This window comes from Coregonus lavaretus (genome assembly GCF_964263955.1).
Source record: "Coregonus lavaretus genome assembly, chromosome: 4".
NCBI lineage: Eukaryota > Metazoa > Chordata > Actinopteri > Salmoniformes > Salmonidae > Coregonus > Coregonus lavaretus.
This window is the reverse complement of record NC_139991.1, coordinates 51,432,067-51,456,459: the sequence shown is the minus strand read 5'-3', so window position 1 is coordinate 51,456,459 and position 24,393 is coordinate 51,432,067. Positions and strand designations below refer to the sequence as shown.

Here is a 24,393-nt window from a genome sequence, read left to right as displayed (position 1 = left end):
GAGCACACACCCTTGTGGGGCCCCAGTGTTGAGGATCAGCGAAGTGGAGATGTTGTTTCCTACCTTCACCACCTGGGGGCGGCCCGTCAGGAATTCCAGGACCAAGTTGCACAGGGCGGGGTTCAGACCCAGGGCATCAAGCTTAATGGATGAGCTTGGAGGGTACTATGGTGTTGAATGCTGAGCTATAGTCAATGAACAGCATTCTTACATAGGTATTCCTCTTGTCCAGATGGGATAGGGCAGTGTGCAGTGTGATGTTTAGCTTGTCTGGAAGCGAGACGTCGGTGTCGGCGACGTGGCTGGTTTTCCTTTTGTAGTCCGTGATTGTCTGTAGACCCTGCCACATACGTCTCGTGTCTGAGCTGTTGAATTGGGGTATTGTGTGTAGAATGATGAGGAATTTTTTGTATTTAATCCATTTTAGAATAAGGTTGTAACGTAACAAAATGTGGAAAAAGTAAAGGGGTCTGAATACTTTCCAAATGCACTGTACTGTGTTTGCTGGCGTAGTGCTCACTAAGTTGAGCATTGTTGACAGGAGGCCAGAGATCCACTCAGTAGTCATCTGCCAGATGGCTCAGGGGAGCAATTTAATCAATCTGATTACAGGGAAATGCTGCCTGTATTTTTAGCCAGTCCAAGGCAGGCCAGTGGCCATTCATTAAATTGTGTCTCGTTTGCTCTTGTGTTATCACTTGAATGTGGGTGTGTGCGAATGAACATTGAGATAGCGGTATAGGAGACTTGAAGAGAGTTGGGCAAATAGCTTGATCTGGCTAATGGGTACACATTGAGTTATACTTACTACCTGTACTGCATTTCGGCTTTGTTTTGCACAAGCATGTGTCCGAAGCATGTGGTTGCAATGCATTGGACAACATACAAAAAGCTTCAGATTTCAGCAAACTCGGCTTCGGCTTGGAATTAAGAGTTCTGGTGCCAGCATGAAGGATAGTTTACCAAACTGTTCATCAATGGTTCATCTATGGTATTGTTTAGCGATATGCCCAGTAGAAGCTGTAGCAGGGGCTGGAGAATGTGTGTCCTGGTGTGTCTCAGGCCAGGGGTCTTGGGATGGGAGCCCCTGGGGAGAAGCCCAATGGCAGTTACCAGATGCCACTTATGGAGGAGGAACAATATGACCTTAACATGGAGGTCCCCACAGACTGGCTACTCTGGAATCTGTGTGATTTTGATTAATCTGTTGTCATTCTCCAGGGATTCAAGTCCTCAGTCCAATAGAGCATGGTGTTCTGTCCAAGTTGTTGTCTTTTCACTCAGTCAGGGATATAAGTTTTAAGGTTGAACTCCATTGCAGCGAGTTGAGATTTAATGTTTTAACTACACTTTGTGACAAATGTATTTTGTAAAAACACTACACAAATGACATTTGATTTGAATTTGATTTATAGGGGCATGGTTTACCATGTGTTTTTCTGGGCTCGATTTATCTAGAAGAGGGGTGCCAACATTCTTGGACCCTGGTCTAGCTAGCTACTCATGCAATGGTATTGTCCTTCACATACACTGCCTGTGGCAGTGCCCTAGAAAATGCTCCAGTCTGCCAAGACTGTGGTCAGCCACAAACTGTCAACACTCCACTCATAGTCTAGTGAGGTTTTCGTCGACGCTGACTTGAGTAATGAGTTTGAGGTCACTGCGAGGAAAAATACCACAAATAGTTGGGATGGCATGTCATAAAAGTAGGGGAGACTGACAGTGTAATGTTATATCATTAGGAACAATATGAGACAAAGTAGGCTATGAAAAGTATATTGAGAGCTATTTAAAAGACATAAATGAATATGTGCTTAGCAGAACTACCATGGTCAGTTTAAATGGATCAACTTACATCATTGGTATGTCACTCTCCCTCCCTCCCTCCCTCCCTTCTGTGCAGCAGAGGAAGTATGCAATGTCAGTGAGTGGGTTATGGCCAGAGCCTGATGGTTCTCCCAGACCCATATACAGTATTTAGAGAGTTGGGCCAACTTTTAGAATTTGGAATATTCTTCTAATTCTAGACATTCAGTTACACAGCATTGTTTAAATATTCCCCATGTTATGTTAATGGAGAGCTATCAGGGCTGCCATATCATTTTGTAGTGTCATATGCATTATAATGCAGAAACCTCAATGGCCCAACTCTCTAAATACATAGCTCTGGCATCTCCTATTTAGCCTTATTTGGGCACATGTGAGCCCTTACCAGAGGAGGATATGTGCATGCATGTTGATATGGTTGTGTGAATGTAATTATGCCTGTGTGGGTATGTACAGTACTGTACGGTGTGTGTGCTCCTCTGGGTCATTGGGCTGCTCCATGGCAGCTGTGTTTCTGTGCTGTATGGCTGTGGGGCTGTTTAGCTGTGGGGTGTTGTCGGCCAGAGCAGAGGTAGCTATCTATCAGTGAGAGAATGCAGTCCCTGTGGCCTGTCTAGCTAAATGTGGCTCCTACCATGGCAATGTCACTTCACACAATCCCACCAGACACAACCAATGACGGGGCTCATTGGAGTGACTTTGAGGAAGGATACAGAAAAACTGAGCTGTTTGGTTTATGCAGTACAAAATGACATTACTCTTATACTGCAGGGCACAACTGGCAATGTAAGCGTGTGATATGGGAAGGTTTATACTGCCCTACCAAGCAAAAAGGCAGTAACTGCTCATTTGGTCGAAAATGAGTTAATGTCATTTTTACTACATTAAATACATGCTTAATCATGTGGACAAGTATCCTGCCTCTATTGTATTGTGTTTTGGAGAAAATGGGGGGGTCATGTTAACAGTAACTGTATAAGGTTACTGTGAAACCAATGTAAATAAAAGCACATTTTCTCAGTTCCACACTATGAGCAGTTACTGCCTTTTTGCTTGGTAGGGCAGTATACACCACTACTTTATATGCGGTAGCTCCACTAGTACTCCCCTTATAACGAAGCAAAGTGGCTAGGGACACAACCCTATGCTTCAGGGCCAAAGAAGAAACTACTTGTTCACTTTTAAAGGTCGATGAGGGACTAACTACTTTCTCACTTTTAAGGGTCTGACCAGGGACCACTTGCTCACTCCTTAAAGTGTGAGTGGGGACCTTTACCTGGCCTGTGTGGTGCAGGGAGTGATTGTGCAGGGTGTGATTGGCTCCTGTGGTGCAGGACGTGACTGTTTGGCTCCTGATTGGCTCCTGACCGCTTCATTACGTCTCAGTGATGGATACAACAGAATATCACCATTCATTTTTGCTTGCTTTAAAACATTCTACCCGTTTTATCATTATTTTGAGTGAGGAGAAACATCCATTCAGTTTAATAAATGGTCCTGCTGCCAGTATGAATGTCTCTCTTTCAATTATATGTCTGTCTCTGTGACTCTTTTCTCTCTGTGACTATCTCTGACAATGACAAAGTATTGATAACAAAGACTTTCCCACAGGAGACAAACATTTCCCAACATCAAAGGACAGTGGTGCAGGGCAGTGGACCGCTTAGAAACAGACGACAGACCAGGGCAGAGTTAGCTCCAAGAAAATCTTTCAGGACTCCGGTTGATCTGAGGACTTCGAGAAAATTGAAAAAGCTCTAAAAGTAACCACGCTGCTGAAGACATCTCTGCACAAATGTTTTCCTTCCAGACGGAAGCGAAATCATCAGAGAGAAGAAATCGGATAGAGAGAATAGAAGAAAGACAGCTGAGTGTAGAGAAATGACGTGTCTTTTACTGTATGTAGTGTTCACTTCAGGGAATGAATGGAACTGAAATGATCTTACCTTAGCCAGGCATATGTCTGTGAAAGTCTGGTTCTCTGTCAAGATGGAGATAAAAGTAGTTTTTCTTTTTACAGAGTTTCTGAGTAGACTTCATGTGTGAACAACTGTATGTGGGCGTGTGAGTACAATTCGCAACTTGTATTGCCTAAAGGTGATTGATTGGTCATTTTGATTTGGTCAGTAACCTTGTGTGTGTGTGTGTGTGTGTGTGTATGTGTGTGTGTGCTGGGTTGTGTTGTATTGTGTGTGTCTTAGTGATAGTGGTGGTGGTTGCCGTGGTGGTGGGTCGATTGGTCCATGTCAAATGCTAAAAAGGAACCATTAGGAATGGTCCCAAGTGTTTCGCAGAAAAACACATGAGGTTGATTCAACAGCTCACAATCCTATTCAAGGCCACAGCCTTTTCCCCCAGTTATTCTGTTGCTGCAGAGGCCTTTAGTAGCCTATGTCTTTGTACAGATCCACTGTAGTTAATAGAAAAGGTTACACCATTGTAAACAGTCTAGTTTATACATTTGTATACATACACACACCACGTAGCCCTTTACACTCACAACCCATATATGGGTTGAAAATAGCAGATTTAAACCCTGATAAGTGCCTACATTGGAACACAGTGGCTGTAAAATAACATGCTGTACATGACGTCAGAGCTCGGGGTCTCCGCTTCACGTATGCCATTCAACGGACATATGTTCTAAACGACCCCTCTTTGGAAAGATGAGACTCTCACGAACACGATAGTGTTCTCGGTTTTGCTTTACGACCCCCACAAGCGTATTGGGACTCGTCTGAAGTCCCAATACGCTTGTGGGGGTCGTAAAGCTCAGCGTTCAACACCATAGTGCCCTCAAAGCTCATCACTAAGCTAAGGACCCTGGGACTAAATACATCTCTCTGCAACTGGATCCTGGACTTCCTGACGGGCCGCCCCCAGGTGATAAGGGTAGGTAATAACACATCCGCCACGCTGATCCTCAACACGTGGGCCCCTCAGGGGTGCGTGCTCAGTCCCCTCCTGTGCTCCCTGTTCACTCATGACTGCATGGCCAGGCATGACTCCAACACCATCCTTAAGTTTACCGATGACACAACGGTGGAAGGCCTGATCACCGACAACGACGAGACAGCCTATAGGGAGGAGGTCAGAGACCTGGCCGTGTGTTGCCAGGACAACAACCTCTCCCTCAACGTGATCAAGACAAAGGAGATGATTGTGGACTACAGGAAAAAGAAGAGGACCGCACACGCCCCCATTCTCATCGACAGGGCTGTAGTGGAGTAGGTTGAGAGCTTCAAGTTCATTGGTGTCCACATCACCAACAAACTAACATGGTCCAAGCATACCAAGACAGTCGTGAAGAGGGCACAACAAGACCTATTCCCCGTAAGAAGACTGAAAAAATGTGGCATGGATCCTCAGATCCTCAAAAGGTTCTACAGCTGCACCATCGAGAGCATCCTGACTGGTTGCATCACTGCCTGGTATGGCAGCTGCTCGGCCTCCGACCGCAAGGCAGTCCAGAGGCTAGTGCGTACGGCCCAGTACATCACTGGGGCCAAGCTTCATGCCATCCAGGACCTCTACACCAGGCGGTGTCAGAGGAAGGCCCTAAAAATTATAAAGGACTCCAGCCACCCTAGTCATAGACTGTTCTCTCTGCTACCGCACAGCAAGCGGTACCCCTAAGCCATAAGACTCCTGAACATCTACTCACTTTAATAACTCTACCTACATGTACATATTACCTCAATTACTTCGTACCCCCGCATACTGACTCGGTACCGGTACCCCCTGCATATAGCCTCGCTATTGTTATTTTACTGCTGCTCTTTAATTATTTGTAACTTTTATTTTGTATTATTTTATATTGTATTTTTAGTGTGATTTTTTGGGGGTATTCTTTCTTAAAACTGCATTGTTGGTAAAGGGCTTGTAAGTAAGCATTTCACTGTATTCGGCGTATGTGACAAATACAATTTGATTTAATTTGATTTACAGCAGATCTGCCAACTTATGTCTGTAGCGTCTGAACAGTTTGGGCTACACACAAATATGACCCATCTATGGAAAGGTGAGACTCTCACGAACACGTACATGTTTAGCTTTAGGACGCCTACAGGTTTACAAGACTCATCTGAAGGTCCCCTGGTACCAGTTGAACAAATTTGGAAATATAGAATATATGGAGACAGTTTAGTGCCAAAGGTAAATGATTGGGAGTCCCATAGGGCGGCGCACAATTGGCCCAGCGTCATCCGGATTTGGCCAGTGTAGGCCGTCTGTAACACCCTGGCTCTGGGACTCTATATGTTGAGCCAGGGTGTGTTCTTTCTATGTGGTGTATTTCTATGTTGGGAGTTCTAGTTTGTTTATTTCTATGTTGGCCTGAGTGACTCCCAATCAGAGGCAACGAGTGTCAGCTTTTGGCTGGTTGTCTCTGATTGGGAGCCATATTTAAACTGTCTGTTTTTCCCTTTGTGTTTGTGGGTTCTTGTTCCGTGTTGGTCTATGTTACCTAGGACGTTACGAGTCGTTTGTTGTTTTTGTTTACTGTCCGTGTTTATCGCTAATGATAAATAAACATGTTCGTTCATCACGCTGCGCCTTGGTCCTCCTCTCTTAACGACGATCGTGACACCGTCATTGTAAATAAGAATTTGTTTTTAACTGACTTGCCTAGTTAAACAAAGGTTAAAAATATATATATATATATATATATATATATATATATACTGTATATATATAATTTCTTATATCTCTCAAACTTCCTTTCATTTATTTTGGGGGAACTATCTGTTGTTCCATGTAGTGAATCTCTTATTCAATGCGTTTGTATGGGCAAATAGCAGTAACGCCCAAAACATTTTTTATCAAATATATTTTTAATCTATTTTTTTCATACTTCAAGGGGTCTTAAAATTCAAAAGCAAATAGCAAGATGATCCTTGGTATGACCTTCTTAAAACAATTATATATAGCTTAGTAGAACCCCTACCCCGGCTTAGACAGGGCTTAGACTGTTTAGTGCCAAAAATAAGGAGTTAAATACATGTAAGAAATTATTTTCCTGATCTTTCTTATACCTTTCAGATATAGGACAGACACTTCAGAAAACCTCCTTTGGATTTTTTTGGGGACTATCTGTTGTTCCATGTAGTGAATCTGTTATTCATTGCGTTTGTATGGGCTTAGACAGGGCTTAAAGGCGCTGCAATATCAATCCGTCGTCTGCATTGGCCATGCAGCATTTATAGATGATATGGCGTCTGCAGAAGTTAGGGCATTCATACTTCTTAAGCTTCGCCGAGCAGCACAGAGCTGATGTGAAGGAAGTTTTCAAGGAAGTGAGTTTGTGTTCATACAGGACCTCCTGCCCCAACCTACCGTCAACCAATCATGTCAATGCGGAGCTACAGTGGGGAAAAAAAGTATTTAGTCAGCCACCAATTGTGCAAGTTCTCCCACTTTAAAAGATGAGAGAGGCCTGTAATTTTCATCATTGGTCCACGTCAACTATGACAGACAAATTGAGAAGAAAAAAATCCAGAAAATCACATTGTAGGATTTGTAATGAATTTATTTGCAAATTATGGTGGAAAATAAGTATTTGGTCACTTACAAACAAGCAAGATTTCTGGCTCTCACAGACCTGTAACTTCTTCTTTAAGAGGCTCCTCTGTCCTCCACTCATTACCTGTATTAATGGCACCTGTTTGAACTTGTTATCAGTATAAAAGACACCTGTCCACAACCTCAAACAGTCACACTCCAAACTCCACTATGGCCAAGACCAAAGAGCTGTCAAAGGACACCAGAAACAAAATTGTAGACCTGCACCAGGCTGGGAAGACTGAATCTGCAATAGGTAAGCAGCTTGGTTTGAAGAAATCAACTGTGGGAGCAATTATTAGGAAATGGAATACATACAAGACCACTGATAATCTCCCTCGATCTGGGGCTCCACGCAAGATCTCACCCCGTGGGGTCAAAATGATCACAAGAACGGTGAGCAAAAATCCCAGAACCACACGGGGGGACCTAGTGAATGACCTGCAGAGAGCTGGGACCAAAGTAACAAAGCCTACCATCAGTAACACACTACGCCACCAGGGACTCAAATCCTGCAGTGCCAGATGTGTCCCCCTGCTTAAGCCAGTACATGTCCAGGCCCGTCTGAAGTTTGCTACAGTGCATTTGGATGATCCAGAAAAGGATTGGGAGAATGTCATATGGTCAGATGAAACCAAAATATAACTTTTTGGTAAAAACACAACTCGTCGTGTTTGGAGGACAAAGAATGCTGAGTTGCATCCAAAGAACACCATACCTACTGTGAAGCATGGGGGTGGAAACATCATGCTTTGGGGCTGTTTTTCTGCAAAGGGACCAGGACGACTGATCCGTGTAAAGGAAAGAATGAAAGGGGCCATGTATCGTGAGATTTTGAGTGAAAACCTCCTTCCATCAGCAAGGGCATTGAAGATGAAATGTGGCTGGGTCTTTCAGCATGACAATGATCCCAAACACACCGCCCGGGCAACGAAGGAGTGGCTTCGTAAGAAGCATTTCAAGGTCCTGGAGTGGCCTAGCCAGTCTCCAGATCTCAACCCCATAGAAAATATTTGGAGGGAGTTGAAAGTCTGTGTTGCCCAGTGACAGCCCCAAAACATCACTGCTCTAGAGGAGATCTGCATGGAGGAATGGGCCAAAATACCAGCAACAGTGTGTGAAAACCTTGTGAAGACTTACAGACAACGTTTGACCTGTGTCATTGCCAACAAAGGGTATATAACAAAGTATTGAGAAACTTTTGTTATTGACCAAATACTTATTTTCCACCATAATTTGCAAATAAATTCATTAAAAATCCTACAATGTGATTTTCTGGAAAAAAAAATCTAATTTTGTCTGTCATAGTTGACGTGTACCTATGATGAAAATTACAGGCCTCTCTCATCTTTTTAAGTGGGAGAACTTGCACAATTGGTGGCTGACTAAATACTTTTTTCCCCCACTGTATACAGAGCCCTCCACATTGTTACAAAATGTGTTATACAATTTGGCCTCTGCGTGCCTCCGGAGACACCGCTATTGCATCACACCATCCATACATACCATCCATACTCCGACCACATTTTAGGATCAAGCATAAATCGGCTCTTAGACTCTTATGGGTCTCCAATTTCCCTTTCTATTGCTACCATGGTTATGTATATGCTTCTCACATTTATTCTGTTGGAAACAGTGTAAAGGGTTAAACACATCAGTCAAAATGTTAACCTTGAACCAGTGAAACACACAGAGGCCAATTTTATCACTTGTGTGTGAATTTTCCTCAGTCTGATTGTCAGTTTAATTCAGTCCATTGACTCCATCAATACAGACAAATAGCTTCAGCCCTGCAGCATTAGAAAGAAATCACATCCACTGCAAATAGGCATAGAATTTCACTTCTGTTTAACACCTATGCCATTAGTCTCTCCCTCTGATGTTTTCTGAGTGTCTCTTTTGAACAGACTTTACACGCCAATATCCCTGTCGACTTGAAGTTAACTACTGTACATTCAATTCCATCCACCAGATCATTAATAAAAGAGATGGATTGATTTACAGTGCATTCGGAAAGTATTCAGACCAATTGAATATTTCTACATTTTGTTACGTTACAGCCTTATTCTAAAATGGATTAAATAGTCCCCCCCCCCCCCCCCCCCCATCAATCTACACACAATACCCAACAATGACAAAGCAAAAACCGTTTTTTTGAAATTTTTGCAAATGTATTAAAAATAAAAAACAGAAATATCACATTTACATAAGTATTCAGACCCTTTACTCAGTACATTGCTGAAGCACCTTTGGCAGTGATTACAGCCTCGAGTCTTCTATGGTATGACGCTGTAAGCTTGGCACATCTGTATTTGGAGAGTTTCTCCCATTCTTCTCTGCAGATCCTCTCAAGCTCTGTCAGGTTGGCTGGGGAGCATCGCTGCACAGCTATTTTCAGGTCTCTCCAGAGATTTCCGATCGGGTTCATGTCCGGGCTCTGGCTGGGCCACTCAAGGACATTCAGAGACTTGTCCCGAAGCCACTCCAGCATTGTCTTGGCTGTGTGCTTAGGGTTGTTGTCCTGTTGGAATGTGAACCTTCGCCCCAGTCTGAGGTCCTGAGCGCTCTGGAGCAGGTTTTCATCAAGTATCTCTCTGTTGTTTGCTCCGTTCATCTTTCCCTTGATCCTGATTAGTCTCCCAGTCCCTGCCGCTGAAAAACATTGCCACAGCATGATGCTTCCACAACCATGCTTCACGGTAGGGATGGTGCCAGGTTTCCTCCAGACGTGATGCTTGGCATTCAGGCCAAGAGTTCAATCTTGGTTTCATCAGACCAGAGAATCTTGTTTCTCATGGTCTGAGAGTCTTTAGGTGCCTTTTGGCAAACTCCAAGCAGACTGTCATGTGCCTTTTTCTGAGGAGTGGCTTCTTTCTGGCCACTCTACCATAAAGGCCTGATTTTGTGGAGTGCTGCAGAGATGGTTGTCCTTCTGGAAGGTTCTCCCATCTCCACAGAAGAACTATGGAGCTCTGTCAGAGTGACCATCGGGTTCTTGGTCACCTCCCTGACCATGGCCCTTCTCCCCCGATTGCTCATTTTGGCCAGGCGGCCAGCTCTAGGAAGATTATTGGTGGTTCCAAACTTCTTCCATTTAAGAATGATGGAGGCCACTGTGTTTTTGGGGACCTTCAATGCTGCAGAAATATTTTGGTACCATTCCCCAGATCTGTGCCTCAACACAATCCTGTCTCGGAGCTCTACGGACAATTCCTTCGACCTCATGCCTTGGTTTTTGCTCTGACGTGCACTGTCAACTGTGGGACCTTATATACAGTGGGGAGAACAAGTATTTGATACACTGCCGATTTTGCAGGTTTTCCTACTTACAAAGCATGTAGAGGTCTGTAATTTTTTATCATAGGTACACTTCAACTGTGAGAGATGGAATCTAAAACAAAAATCTAGAAAATCACATTGTATGATTTTTATGTAATTAATTTGAATTTTATTGCATGACATAAGTATTTGATCACCTACCAATCAGTAAGAATTCCGGCTCTCACAGACCTGTTAGTTTTTCTTTAAGAAGCCCTCCTGTTCTCCACTCATTACCTGTATTAACTGCACCTGTTTGAACTCGTTACCTGTATAAAAGACACATGTCCACACACTCAATCAAACAGACTCCAACCTCTCCACAATGGCCAAGACCAGAGAGCTGTGTAAGGACATCAGGGATAAAATTGTAGACCTGCACAAGGCTGGGATGGGCTACAGGACAATAGGCAAGCAGCTTGGTTAGAAGGCAACAACTGTTGGCGCAATTATTAGAAAATGGAAGAAGTTCAAGATGACGGTCAATCACCCTCGGTCTGGGGCTCCATGCAAGATCTCACCTCGTGGGGCATCAATGATCATGAGGAAGGTGAGGGATCAGCCCAGAACTACACGGCAGGACCTGGTCAATGACCTGAAGAGAGCTGGGACCACAGTCTCAAAGAAAACCATTAGTAACACACTACGCCGTCATGGATTAAAATCCTGCAGCGCACGCAAGGTCCCCCTGCTCAAGCCAACACATGTCCAGGCCCGTCTGAAGTTTGCCAATGACCATCTGGATGATCCAGAGGAGGAATGGGAGAAGGTCATGTGGTCTGATGAGACAACAATATAGCTTTTTGGTCTAAACTCCACTCGCCGTGTTTGGAGGAAGAAGAAGGATGAGTACAACCCCAAGAACACCATCCCAACCGTGAAGCATGGAGGTGGAAACATCATTCTTTGGGGATGCTTTTCTGCAAAGGGGACAGGACGACTGCACCGTATTGAGGGGAGGATGGATGGGGCCATGTATCGCGAGATCTTGGCCAACAACCTCCTTCCCTCAGTAAGAGCATTGAAGATGGGTCGTGGCTGGGTCTTCCAGCATGACAACGACCCGAAACACACAGCCAGGGCAACTAAGGAGTGGCTCCGTAAGAAGCATCTCAAGGTCCTGGAGTGGCCTAGCCAGTCTCCAGACCTGAACCCAATAGAAAATCTTTGGAGGGAGCTGAAAGTCTGTATTGCCCAGCGACAGCCCCGAAACCTGAAGGATCTGGAGAAGGTCTGTATGGAGGAGTGGGCCAAAATCCCTGCTGCAGTGTGTGCAAACCTGGTCAAGACCTACAGGAAACGTATGATCTCTGTAATTGCAAACAAAGGTTTCTCTACCAACTATTAAGTTCTGCTTTTCTGATGTATCAAATACTTATGTCATGCAATAAAATGCAAATTAATTACTTAAAAATCATACAATGTGATTTTCTGGATTTTTGTTTTAGATTCCGTCTCTCACAGTTGAAGTGTACCTATGATAAAAATTACAGACCTCTACATGCTTTGTAAGTAGGAAAACCTGCAAAATTGGCAGTGTATCAAATACTTGTTCTCCCCACTGTAGACAGGTGTGTGCCTTTCCAAATAATGTCCAATCAATTGAATTTACCACAGGTGGACTCCAATCAAGTTGTAGAAACATCTCAAGGATGATCAATGGAAACAGGATGCACCTGAGCTCAATTTCGAGTCTCATAGCAAAGGGTCTGAATACTTATGTAAGTAAGGTATTTTTGTTTTTTATTTTTAATACATTTGCTAAGATTTCTAAAAACAAGTTTTAGCTTTGTCATTATGGGGTATTGTGTGTAGATTGATGAGAAAATAAATAATTTAATCAATTTTAGAATAAGGCTGTAACGTAACAAAATATGGAAAAATTCAAGGGGTCTGAATAAATTCCGAATGCACTGTATGTTCTTTCTTTGGGCGGCACCCAATCTATTTCACCTGAAGTGAGCAAATCACATGATCTATTTCCTCTAATGCTTGCAGTTCGAGTGTGGAGAGATGTTGTCAGGTCGATGTAATATACAGCCAATGTCGATTCAAATCAATGCTCCCAGTGCTACATACAGTATAATTCCCTAGATTTACTAAATATTCAATTCGTCCTGTTGTGTTTAAAGAGAGAATCAAACAAAGAAGGTAGAGCTAAAATGTAATGGTAAAAACGTTTTGAAAATGAAAGTATATAATATACATGTTATGAGAGGGAAAATACATAAGAGAAAGTGTATATAAACAAGCTTACTAGGCCTACAGTATACTGTATATGGCTCTAAGTCACAATGGTCATGTATCACACCAAGAGGTTGTACATCTTTAATGAAGCACAGTAGTCAATAGTGCTATTACTGTTTGATACTACTCAGCAGCAGTACAGTATGACACTTATGGCTTGCTAAGCTCTTTTGTTAGTACTTATTCTCTTTCAAAGCAGTCTCTGCTCTCTCAAGATGCTCAGTGCTGGCCTGGACTGTTCCAGTGGGTCAGCGTAATTCTCTGTGACTGAGTGGATGTGACACACACACTCACAAGCACTCACACGCACGCACACGCACACACACACACACACTCACTCACATATGCATGCACGCATGCACACAAACACACACACACACACAAACACAAACACACATACACACACTGCCTTGGGCTTGAATTTCTCTATGGGTGAGGAGACCATTAAGCATGATACCTCTCCAACACTATCTTACTATTCCTCTCTTTCATTTGCCATCATTCATTTGCTTTCATTTTCTCTCTCATTTGCTCTCTCTCCCTCTTCTACCCTCCTCCTAAAACAGAGGTCCTTTCACCATGAAGACACGTTTACAAAGACGCCTTTTTGTCAACCAAACTGTCAAACCTGCAACAAAGAGAAGAATAAAATATTGGGTGAAAGGAGAACAACCACCCTACTCATCCTTTGTCTCCCCCCCCCTCTCTCTTTCTCTCTCTCTCTCTCTCTCTCTCTATCTCGCTCTCTCTCTCTCTCTCTCTCTCTCTCTCTCTCTCTCTCTCTCTCTCTCTCTCTCTCTCTCTCTCTCTCTCTCTCTCTCTCTCTCTCTCTCTCTCTCTCTCTCTCTCTCTCTCTCTCCCATATCTCTCTCTCCCCATATCTCTCTCTCTGGCTGTGTAGAAGTGTGACTGCCTGCTCAGTCTGGAAGCATACTCTGCCGACCAGAAGCGGCGTGTGTGTCAGTGTCTGAAGGACACCATTGACAAGCAGCTCCAGCTCCAGAGGAGTGCGCCTTTCTACCCTCCTGCCGACCAGGTAGGAAACACACACACCCTCATCCTGCCACTCACTGGCTCATCTGCGCTCTCATTCACTCACAGGACCATCACTGAAGCACATGGCTTGTATTGTACTCATGGTGAGAGTGCATCCAGTGTGCTACTCTGCTTCTCCAATGAAGTCTGCTGGTTTCTCCTTGTTTTATCAGCTGCTGTGTAGATCTTTATATGACTATGGAGTGCTCCCATGTAGCTGCCAAGACCTTTGGGTTTGCTTGGTTCTTGTGTTTGAAGTGCAGTGGGCATTCTTTATTTGGACACTACTCCAAGCACTGTTCTAGAACCTGTTCTTACCTGTTCATTAGAGAAGAGAGGGGTTATACTGAAACAGAATAAAAGAAAAGGAAACCCGTATCTTGAAAACCCGTTTATCAAAATAGTCCATCCTTCCCTCTTAGAAATACTTGTTCCAAAAGGGTTATTCGGCTGTCCCCATAGGAGAACGCATTTCGGTTCCAGGTAGAACCCTTTTTGGTTTCAGGTAGAACCCTTTTGGATTTCATGTAGAAACCTCTGAGGAAAGGGTTCTACATGGAACCAAAAAGGTTTCTTCAATGGGTTCTCCTATGGGGACAGACGAATAACTCTTTTAGGTTCCAGATAGCACTTTTTTTCTAAGAGAATGTACTACAGTACCTGTATGATCCATTGTTTCATATTCTCTATCCTTATTTCCCCTAAATGGAAGGTTTGGACAGACAGACAGACACTATGTCCTATACTATCTAGCTGTGGTCCTATTGCTCTCTAGCTTCATTATGTGTCTGGCCTTCACACCTGCCATCCATTAGGCCTTTATTCTCCTAGCAACATGAAAGAGAGGGATGAGCTCGCGCTCTTTTATCCCTCTCTCTCTCAATCAACCAGGGAATACGCCTTTCTCTGCTTGTCCCTGGTTTTGTTTCTATCCTGTCACCTCTCCCTGCCTCCTCTCGCTGTGTGTGTGTGGGTGCCTGTGTGTGTATGTGTATGTCTGTGCTTTTTTCCGGTGGCAGCAGCTGTTTTTCTGGGCTGACCCATTTACCAACTAGAGAGGAGTGAGACAGAATTAAGGAGTAAGACAGAAGAGAGGAGAGAGACAGAAGAGAGGAGTGAGACAGAAGAGAGGAGTGAGAAAGAAGAGAGGAGTGAGACAGAAGAGAGGAGTGAGTGAATTTGTGTGAAATAAAGGAGGAGTGATAGGAAAGTCTAACAGGATAGCTATGTGCTGATTCTCTGACCAGAGGAGAAATATGTTGTGAGAATGATGGAGTTGAAACAGTCAGTCATATCTATGTGATGTTGTATAGAAGGAGTAGTTCCAGAGAAGGGGGTTAACACCATATGAGTGGAAGAGGGCAGTACTGTATCATCACCCTGGTTGCGTCCCAAATGGCACCCTATTCCCTATATAGTGCGTTACTTTTGACAAGAGACCTATGGGCCTGGGTCAAAAGTAGTTCATTAAATTTGGAATAGGGTGCCATGTGGGATGCATACCCAGTCCTTTGACCTAAAGGAGACGGAGTGAAACAGAGTAATGATGGCTGTGTGACATATTCTGGCATCTTCATGTCGAAAGCAGTGACAGTCTGAGTCCACCTCTGTGAAGTGATACAGATTTGGTCCCCGTAAGGCAGAGCAGAGAGGACATGTGTTGGGACTCATCTGATAGGGGAGATCAGTTCACCGCGGTCACACTTTTGGCTGTGTGTGTGTGTGCGTAGACTGTGTGTGTGCGCGCGTGTGTGTGTGCCAGCATCCATTAGACTCATCAGACAGCAGAGATGAGTTTATGACGGTCACACTGGTACCAAGGTGGTGACAGTAACAATGGTCATCAAAATTGTTAAAAGGTTTCAAAAACAATTCTAATAAATGCAGCGGTTGAACAATGGATGAAGACACTCCAAACTAAAAAATAAAAGATAATCAATCAGATAGTGACTGAATTATAGCACATAAAACATTTTACTGGCATGGACAAATAATGAATGGAGTTCAGGGATTTAGGTGGAAATTCAGGTATTCAATTCATTGTAAAATGTCACTTTTGTTTTCTTAGAATGCACTCATATATACATTTTCTAATGGTATCAGGTATTTTTTCAATATTTTGTTTTAAAAATAAAGATAATTATATGTGCCTCGTTTGAATAAATAAAAAAAGGGTGTATTTGCATATATTAACACATTAACGTAAATGGGTAGAACAGGGCTACAACCACCAACAACTTGCTCTGTCTACCCTACCTGCACTCATCTACGCTGTCTAGACTGCCTCATTAATTACTGTTGTTGTCACATTCTCTTGCATAATTCAACAAGTGTGTCAATAGCAGTATACCCTCGGATTAAAAATCAAAATGCTTATCTAGATTACTCCTATCTATACATACTTTACAGTGTTTGCGAGGTCAGACATAATATCACTATAATCTGAGTGTTCATTGTCAGAAGTTGCTTTCATTTCAGCGCATCTCATTTGTAAACATTTCAACTGTATTCAATTATTACTATTTTTAATTCCAGAAAAAATGAACACCAATCAAAATAAAGTTATCTTTCTTCTCTTTCTTGTGATGTAAGTGTCGAGACGATGCATCAAATCCCGGATGAAGCATTAGCGTTCTTAGAGATGCAACGGAAAGCCAATGTAATCTGTTAACAGGAAAAAACGACAGGCACAAGCAAGAGTATGAAAGAGTCGCAGGAGGAAAATAAAGCAATCAGGCGATATTTAAGTGAGAAGTGGATTTTGCACCCTTCAAACACAGGAAATAGATGGCTTAAAAAGACAGATCCTCAGGTGGGCGGGGCATGCGCGTTGTAGTGACAGCACACAGACTGTCCACGGCGTGGCTAGACAGTCAATAAGAGCATGCGCATTTAAACCACTGTTCTAAATAGACAAACAGGTGTCTTCAATCCATATAGGAAGCAATGACATTGTCTTCTCATTAAATAAATACTGTGCGATTGGATAATCTATTTACATTTCCATCAACAAATACACTGCTGTGTCCTTTCTTTACTTGATGGATTGTTGATGGCTCATTCGTGTTTCTCGTGCTATATCTGTCCAGTATGTGTGTGTGTGTCCTGTGTGCCCCAGGAGTTCTAGAACTCCTAACCTTTGACCTGTAGCCTTATCATCAGGGGTGTTTACGGTGTTCACTGACAGCGAGCCAGAGAGCTCCTGAGAGGGAGGCTATGCTTTGCTGTGTATTCCTTAATGTTTTTCCATGGTTTCCACCGTTGAATGCCCAGATCCCTTGCTAATTGGCGGGATGAGTCACATATGGATGACTGTGTTAGAAAAAAAGAGAGACACACACACACACACACACACACACACACTGATCCTTTATCTGTACACACACATACACACAGTCCTGGCCCTGGCCCTGATTACTATTTTAACCCATTTGTTTTTAACCACATGTCACTATGAAAATCCTATGCCATTAGTAACCCTAACATGTAATCGATATAGTATGTTTTATTCTCGGTCACAATCGACGATGGGGAACATACATTTCTCTGCCTATAATAAAATGAACAGACATTTACCCCTATTCCTCAATATCTAGAGGTATATACCTCAGCCCACTAATCCACACACCTAAACCCAATTACCCACATGCCAATACCCTAATATTGATACATCCATGCCCTAACCCTAACACCCACATGCCAATACCCTAATATTGATACAATCAAGTACCGATACACCCATATCCTAGACCTAAACCCCCTATTTGTTACTCATAGACACCAGTTCCTTTACCAATACACCTCATCCCTGTTACTTGCCTATCTCAGCCCTGTTACCCACTTTCCTTAGGCCTGTATTCCCCAAGTCACCAACAGTAACATACATGTATATCCAGGTAGTCACTGCATAGTCCTGTGTCCTCTGACCTGTATACCCTAATCATTTCATAGATAAACTCACAGTACAGTGGTATAACACATGTGCCCCATCCCCATTCACTTTTTTCCTACCACAAACTTGTTGTCAGAAAGGATTTGAATGGGCAATATACGTCCTTCCAGACCCATTAGCTGTATGAGACTTGTGTATCCCTACACCCCATTACTCATATAAACCAGATAAATCCATGGGCATACTCATATAAAACAGGTCTACCCCAGTGCCCAAGCCTCAACATTCATACAAACCAGGTCTACACTTGTACTTCAGCCCCAATATTGATTCAAACAAAAATACAGGTCTACTGCTACATGTCAGCCCCAATTGTCATAAAAATAGGTGTACTTCTGCATTTCAGACCCGATATTCATACAAACCAGGTCTACACCTTTACAGCTCCAATTTACATACCTACAAAGTCTTCACCTGTGTTTGAACCCAATTAGTCAACTAAGCCAGGTCTAAATGTGCCAAAGCCTGAATACTCATAAACTGTAAACCAGGTCTACCCCTGCACCTCAGCTCCAGTACTCCTATAAACTAGGTCTACACACTTGACTGAGTCCCAATACTAATATTAACCAGATCTACACAATTACACCTGCATATTTCAGCCGGAATACCCATACGAACCAGGTTTATACCCTTGTGACTATTCAGAAAAACTCACATAAACCAGGTCTAACATTGTGCAAGAGACACTAAACAAATCTATTGACATTAAATATTTGTTAAGTTATTACACTCATTCAGTTTATGGGTCTATACATGGCAAATTCCCCTGAAATAACAACATATGGCTGATTTAAACATATGTGAAGGCTACTGGATAATGGTCAAATCATCTGTAAGATCATCTTGATCAAGTATATCCATGACCCAACTCAACTTCAATCTACTGAAAAAAAGAAATAATCTGCTATGATTAAATATGTATAATACGTTCGAACCAATGTATTTTCACATTGTTCACAAATGAGACGGCTAAGATATTTTCATATACCACAAGCATCATGGATTCAATGCATTGAAAATGAAGGCGCATATGTAAACTAGACCCTTTAAACATTCTATTTACAAATAAAATATTGTAAAAGTTTAACAATGTATTTTTTTTAAGCTGTTGAACACAGACTTCTGGTGCCAAATTCGACTGTAAAAGTACACCCTGGAGATTTATGCTTGTGATCTTGTGACCATTTTGAGAAATCATATGAAGCTTCTCTGAATATACTAGACAGCTTAATAATGCCTAATACTGTATATGATTTATTTTTTGATAAGTAGAACTTTTAAATTCTCTAAAGCCTGTAAAATATAAACGTTTTTTTCTTCTCACTATTGTGATCGATTAAATGGGTTAACAGCAGGATTCCCCCCTCTGGTCCAGCTGATGCACACACTGTGAACAATCATCCAATAAATATGTATCTATCTTTCTTAGGGACCTAAACACAGGGCATGAGAAGGAGTGTGTGTGTGTGTGTGTGTGTGTATACATGTGTATCTGTGTGTGTGTGTGTGTGTGTGTGTAGTACAAAAATTGTAAACAAACAACAATTTGACAAACTGGGGACGTTTTATTAGTCCCCACAAGGTCAAATGCTATTTCTAGCGGGTTTAGGGTTAACGTTAGAATTAGTGTTAGGGTTAGAATTAGGTTTAAGTTAGGTTAGGGTTAGGAGCTAGGGTTCGTTTTAGGGTTAGGGTTAAGGTTAGGTTTTGGGGTTAAGGTTAGGGTTAGGATTAGGGTTAGATTTTTGAATGGGACTGAATTGTGTGTTCCCACAAGGTTAGTTATACAATACTGTGTGTGTGTGTGAGTGTGTGAGTGTGTGAGTGTGTGAATGAGTGAATGAGTGAATGAGTGAGTGAGTGAGTGAGTGAGTGTGTGTGTGTGTGTGTGTGTGTGTGTGTGTGAAGGGAGAAAAATATCACAAGACCTAGGTCAATGGGACCAATCATCAGTCTTGTAGTAAAGTGTATATGTATTGTATGGTGATTAGGTCAAATTAATGATTCTGAACATTGCTTACACTGGAATCTCTTTAGTATAACCATTCCATTACTTGAGTGGACCCTAAGGGTAATTCAGCAATACATATCCAATCATGACAATATTAGTTCAATTTTAATCTGGATAATGTATTGGTTTAATTTGAGGTAAACTTGTGCAGTTATGAGAAATGAAACACTCTAATGAATAGATATTTAATCATAATAAAGCTTTTGTAATGATAAGAAATCCTAAATATGGCTTAATATGGCTTAAAGTCTTAATATGGCTGTTGTGGTCTATGCCTTTGTGCTCTCTTAGGACACTTCAACAGGATGTTATAAATTAAATGTTTTCAGGAAGGTCAGACCATTCATCATGCGTGCATATGCACGTGGTTGTGTGTGTGTGTGTGTTCAGTCCCTTGTGTTGTTACATTTAGAGGTCTAAGGGTACAAAGCAACCGTTGGGTAATTGGGTGAGCCAGGACAAAACACACCCTTCGTATGACTCATAGACAGGGTATTGATATGGGATGTCAAGGGTTATGTCTTGCAGTTGTCAAATCTGAACCGTGAGAGTTTCTCCACTTTGACCATAGAGTTAGCGATCAGTGTTGTGCGGTGCTCAGTGTTTTGGATGAACTCTGCGGTCATAACTCCCCCTCTGACAGAACCTGACTCAGAGCTGACCACTAGTTCCAAAAGCTGAACCAGCACAATGTGATTTGAAATAAACACAACTTTCATTTTATTACTAACTCAACACTAAAAGCCCCAAATGAGTTGATGATTTCACTTCGGCCTAATAAATACACAATCCCTTTCAGCTTGTCTTGCTGGTGGAAGACATTTTCTACTGTATGCTGCTCCAAATGTGTCAAAAATGGACTTTGGAGGATTCTCTTTCACTAGTACTTAAGTACATTAACAAAGGCCTGGGAGAGTGTCTTTTGTGGAGCTTGTCAGTAGCAGTTGCCAGTTGAACTGTAAGCTTTGATTTTATTTAAAGCTGAATGGGGTGATAGAATCTTTGTTTTAGAGGGAAAGAGGGAGGAAGAAAAAGAGAGAGAGAGAGAGAGAGAGAGAGAGAGAGAGAGAGAGAGAGAGAGAGAGAGAGAGAGAGAGAGAGAGAGAGAGAGAGAGAGAGAGAGAGAGAGAGAGAGAGAGAGAGAGAGAGAGAGAGAGAGAGAGAGAGAGAGAGAGAGAGAGAGAGAGAGAGAGAGAGAGAGAGAGAGAGAGAGAGAGAGAGAGAGAGAGAGAGACAGAGTTCCTCTTTAATTAGTGTTGCATTTCCCATAATGTCAGAAACAGCATTTCACCTCTGATGTATGGAGGGTTAATTCTCACTCTGCTGAACCACACGTTTAATGTACTCTTGAGAAAAGGAGCGCTGAGCTAAACGCTAAAGTAAAACTGACTTTAGCTTACCTGTGTACGAGTATGCAAACGGCTACTATATGCAAAAAGTCAACCAGGTCACCGTAATTCCCATTCCTCTGCATGGTCACAGTGCTGATGTTGAAAATTGCCCCAGTTTCACTGGCACTCGGGGGCATTGAAAGCAGCTTTTTATTTTAGAGCTGACTGAAGTTTGTTGATGAGCTTTCTCCACTTGAGCCAGTAATTCCCTCCAAACCCCTTGTGAAAGACTGGGGGAGAGGATAAGAGTTGGAGGCAGTTTGCTGGCTCTGTGTGCGGACGTTCTCAATGTACTTTCAGTGTTTGGTTCGTTCTTTCCTGCAACCCGCCTCACTCAATGTGGAACGGATTCTATTATTGACTTACCTTTTATCTAGAATCTCCAGTGAAACTAGCTAGCCAGCTAGCCAGCTAACTAGCTACTTGCTATTAGCCTTAGCTAGCGGTGTTTCACCCAGAACATTGGATTTTTTTCTGCGGGATTAATTTTAATCACTGGACATTGATCACCGGATATTCGGCCAGTCTGCACAGCGCGTTATCGACCCAGAACATATCAGTTTTTCCGCTGGAATCACTGAATCACTGGACCTTTAACTCCGGATTCGTCGCTACCAGCTAGCTACAACAAAACGGACGCTGTGGTCTGGCTAATTATCCTGAGCTAGGCCCATCTCCCGGCTATCTACCTCTCTGTCAACCGGACGGGACCACCTAGTATTGACACGGAGCCCCGCCGATCCTACACGACTGGTCTGCCGACGAAATCGTCTGATGTGGTTACGACGTTAACCACGAAGATTCCATCCATCTGCTAGCCCTGGCCCGCTAGCACACGCTAGCCGTAGCCTCTTACTATTGCTTCACCACCGGACCTTATGATAACTCAGCTATACAGCTGATATCTGCTGGACTGTTCCTTTTTACGGTACTACATCCTGTTTATGTTTAGCCTCAGCCCAAACATGGTTAGTTTATTGTTGTTTCGGTTATTTCTATATCACTGTAGACCCCCCAGCCTAGCTAAACCTGCCTTAGTTAGCTCCTTCGCACCTCCCCCTATACACGCGGAGACCGACTCAATTGATGACTCTAGCGATGCTATCTCTTTCATAGTTACCCAACGCTTAGGGTTACCTCCACTTTACTCATATCCTTCCATATCCTTGTCTGTACATAATGCCCTGAATCTTTTCTATAACACCCGGAAATCTGCCCCCTTTATTCTATGTACCCAACGCACTAGAAGACCAGTTCTTAAAGCCTTTAGCCGTATCCTTATTCTAGTCCTCCTCTGTTCCTCTGGTGATGTAGAGGCTAACCCAGGCCCTGCAGCCCTCAGTATCACTCCTACTCCCCAGGCGCTATCATTTGATGACTTCTGTAATCGCAAAAGTCTTGGTTTCTTGCACATAAATATCAGAAGTCTACTTCCTAAGTTTGAGTTATTCACTGCGTCAGCACACTCTGCCAACCCTGATGTTCTAGCAGTGTCTGAATCCTGGCTCAGGAAGGCCACCAAAAATTCTGAAATTTCCATCCCCAACTATAACATTTTCCGTCTAGATAGAACTGCCAAAGGGGGTGGAGTTGCAATCTACTGTAGAGATAGCCTGCAGAGCTCTATCATACTATCCAGGTCTGTGCCCAAACAGTTTGAGCTTCTACTTCTAAAAATCCACCTTTCCAGAAATAAGTCTCTCACTGTTGCCGCTTGCTACAGACCCCCCTCAGCCCCCAGCTGTGCCCTGGACACCATATGTGAATTGATTGCCCCCCATTTATCCTCAGAGTTTGTACTGCTTGGTGACCTAAATTGGGATATGCTTAATACCCCAGCCATCCTACAATCCAAGCTAGATGCCCTCAACCTCACGCAAATTATCAACGAACCTACCAGGTACAACCCTAAATCCGTAAACATGGGTACCCTCATAGATATCATCCTGACTAACATACCCTCTAAATACACCTCAGCTGTCTTCAACCAGGATCTCAGCGATCACTGCCTTATTGCCTGCGTCCGTAACGGGTCCGCGGTCAAACGACCACCCCTCATCACTGTCAAACGCTCCCTAAAACACTTTAGCGAGGAGGCCTTCCTAATTGACCTGGCCCAGGTATCCTGGATGGATATAGATCTCATTCCGTCAGTAGAGGATGCCTGGTTGTTCCTTAAAAGTAATTTCCTCTCAATCTTAAATAAACATGCCCCATTCAAAAAATACAGAACTAAGAACCGATATAGCCCCTGGTTCTCCTCAGACTTGACTGCCCTTGACCAGCACAAAAACATCCTGTGGCGTACAGCATTAGCATCAAATAGCCCCCGCGATATGCAACTTTTCAGGGAAGTTAGGAACCAATATACACAAGCAGTCAGGAAAGCAAAGGCTAACTTTTTCAAACAGAAATTTGCATCCTGTAGCACTAACTCCAAAAAGTTTTGGGACACTGTAAAGTCCATGGAGAATAAGAGCACTTCCTCCCAGCTGCCCACTGCACTGATGCTAGGAAACACTATCACCACCGATAAATCTACAATAATCGAGAATTTCAACAAGCATTTTGCTACAGCTGGCCATGCTTTCCATCTGGCTACCACTAACCCGGCCACCAACTCTGCACCCTCTGCTGCAACTTGCCCATGCCCCCCCCGCTTCTCCTTCACACAAATTCAGACAGCTGATGTTTTGAAAGCGCTGCAAAATCTGGACCCCTACAAATCAGCTGGGCTAGACAATCTGGACCCTTTCTTTCTAAAACTAGCCGCTGAAATTGTCGCTACCCCTATTACTAGTCTGTTTAACCTCTCTTTCATAACGTCTGAGATCCCCAGAGATTGGAAAGCTGCCGCGGTCATCCCCCTCTTCAAAGGGGGTGACACTCTAGATCCAAACTGCTACAGACCTATATCCATCCTGCCCTGCCTTTCGAAAGTATTCGAAAGCCAAGTTAACAAACAGATCATCGACCATTTCGAATACCACCGTACCTTCTCCGCTATGCAATCCGGTTTCCGAGCTGGTCACGGGTGCACTTCAGCCACG

General features: G+C 43.1%; 1 protein-coding gene across 2 annotated transcripts in view; it reads left to right on the top strand.

Annotated features, from left to right (window-relative positions):
* Positions 1-24,393, top strand: part of rgs3a (regulator of G protein signaling 3a) — a gene marked incomplete at its 5' end in the record, with an annotated part of 320,527 nt that overhangs the window by 191,086 nt on the left and 105,048 nt on the right. For both annotated transcript variants that reach the window (XM_084159872.1, XM_084159873.1), the window contains one exon: positions 13,853-13,987. In XM_084159872.1, coding sequence (XP_084015998.1) covers positions 13,853-13,987 — 135 coding nt within the window. The remainder of the gene's footprint in view (positions 1-13,852; positions 13,988-24,393) is intronic.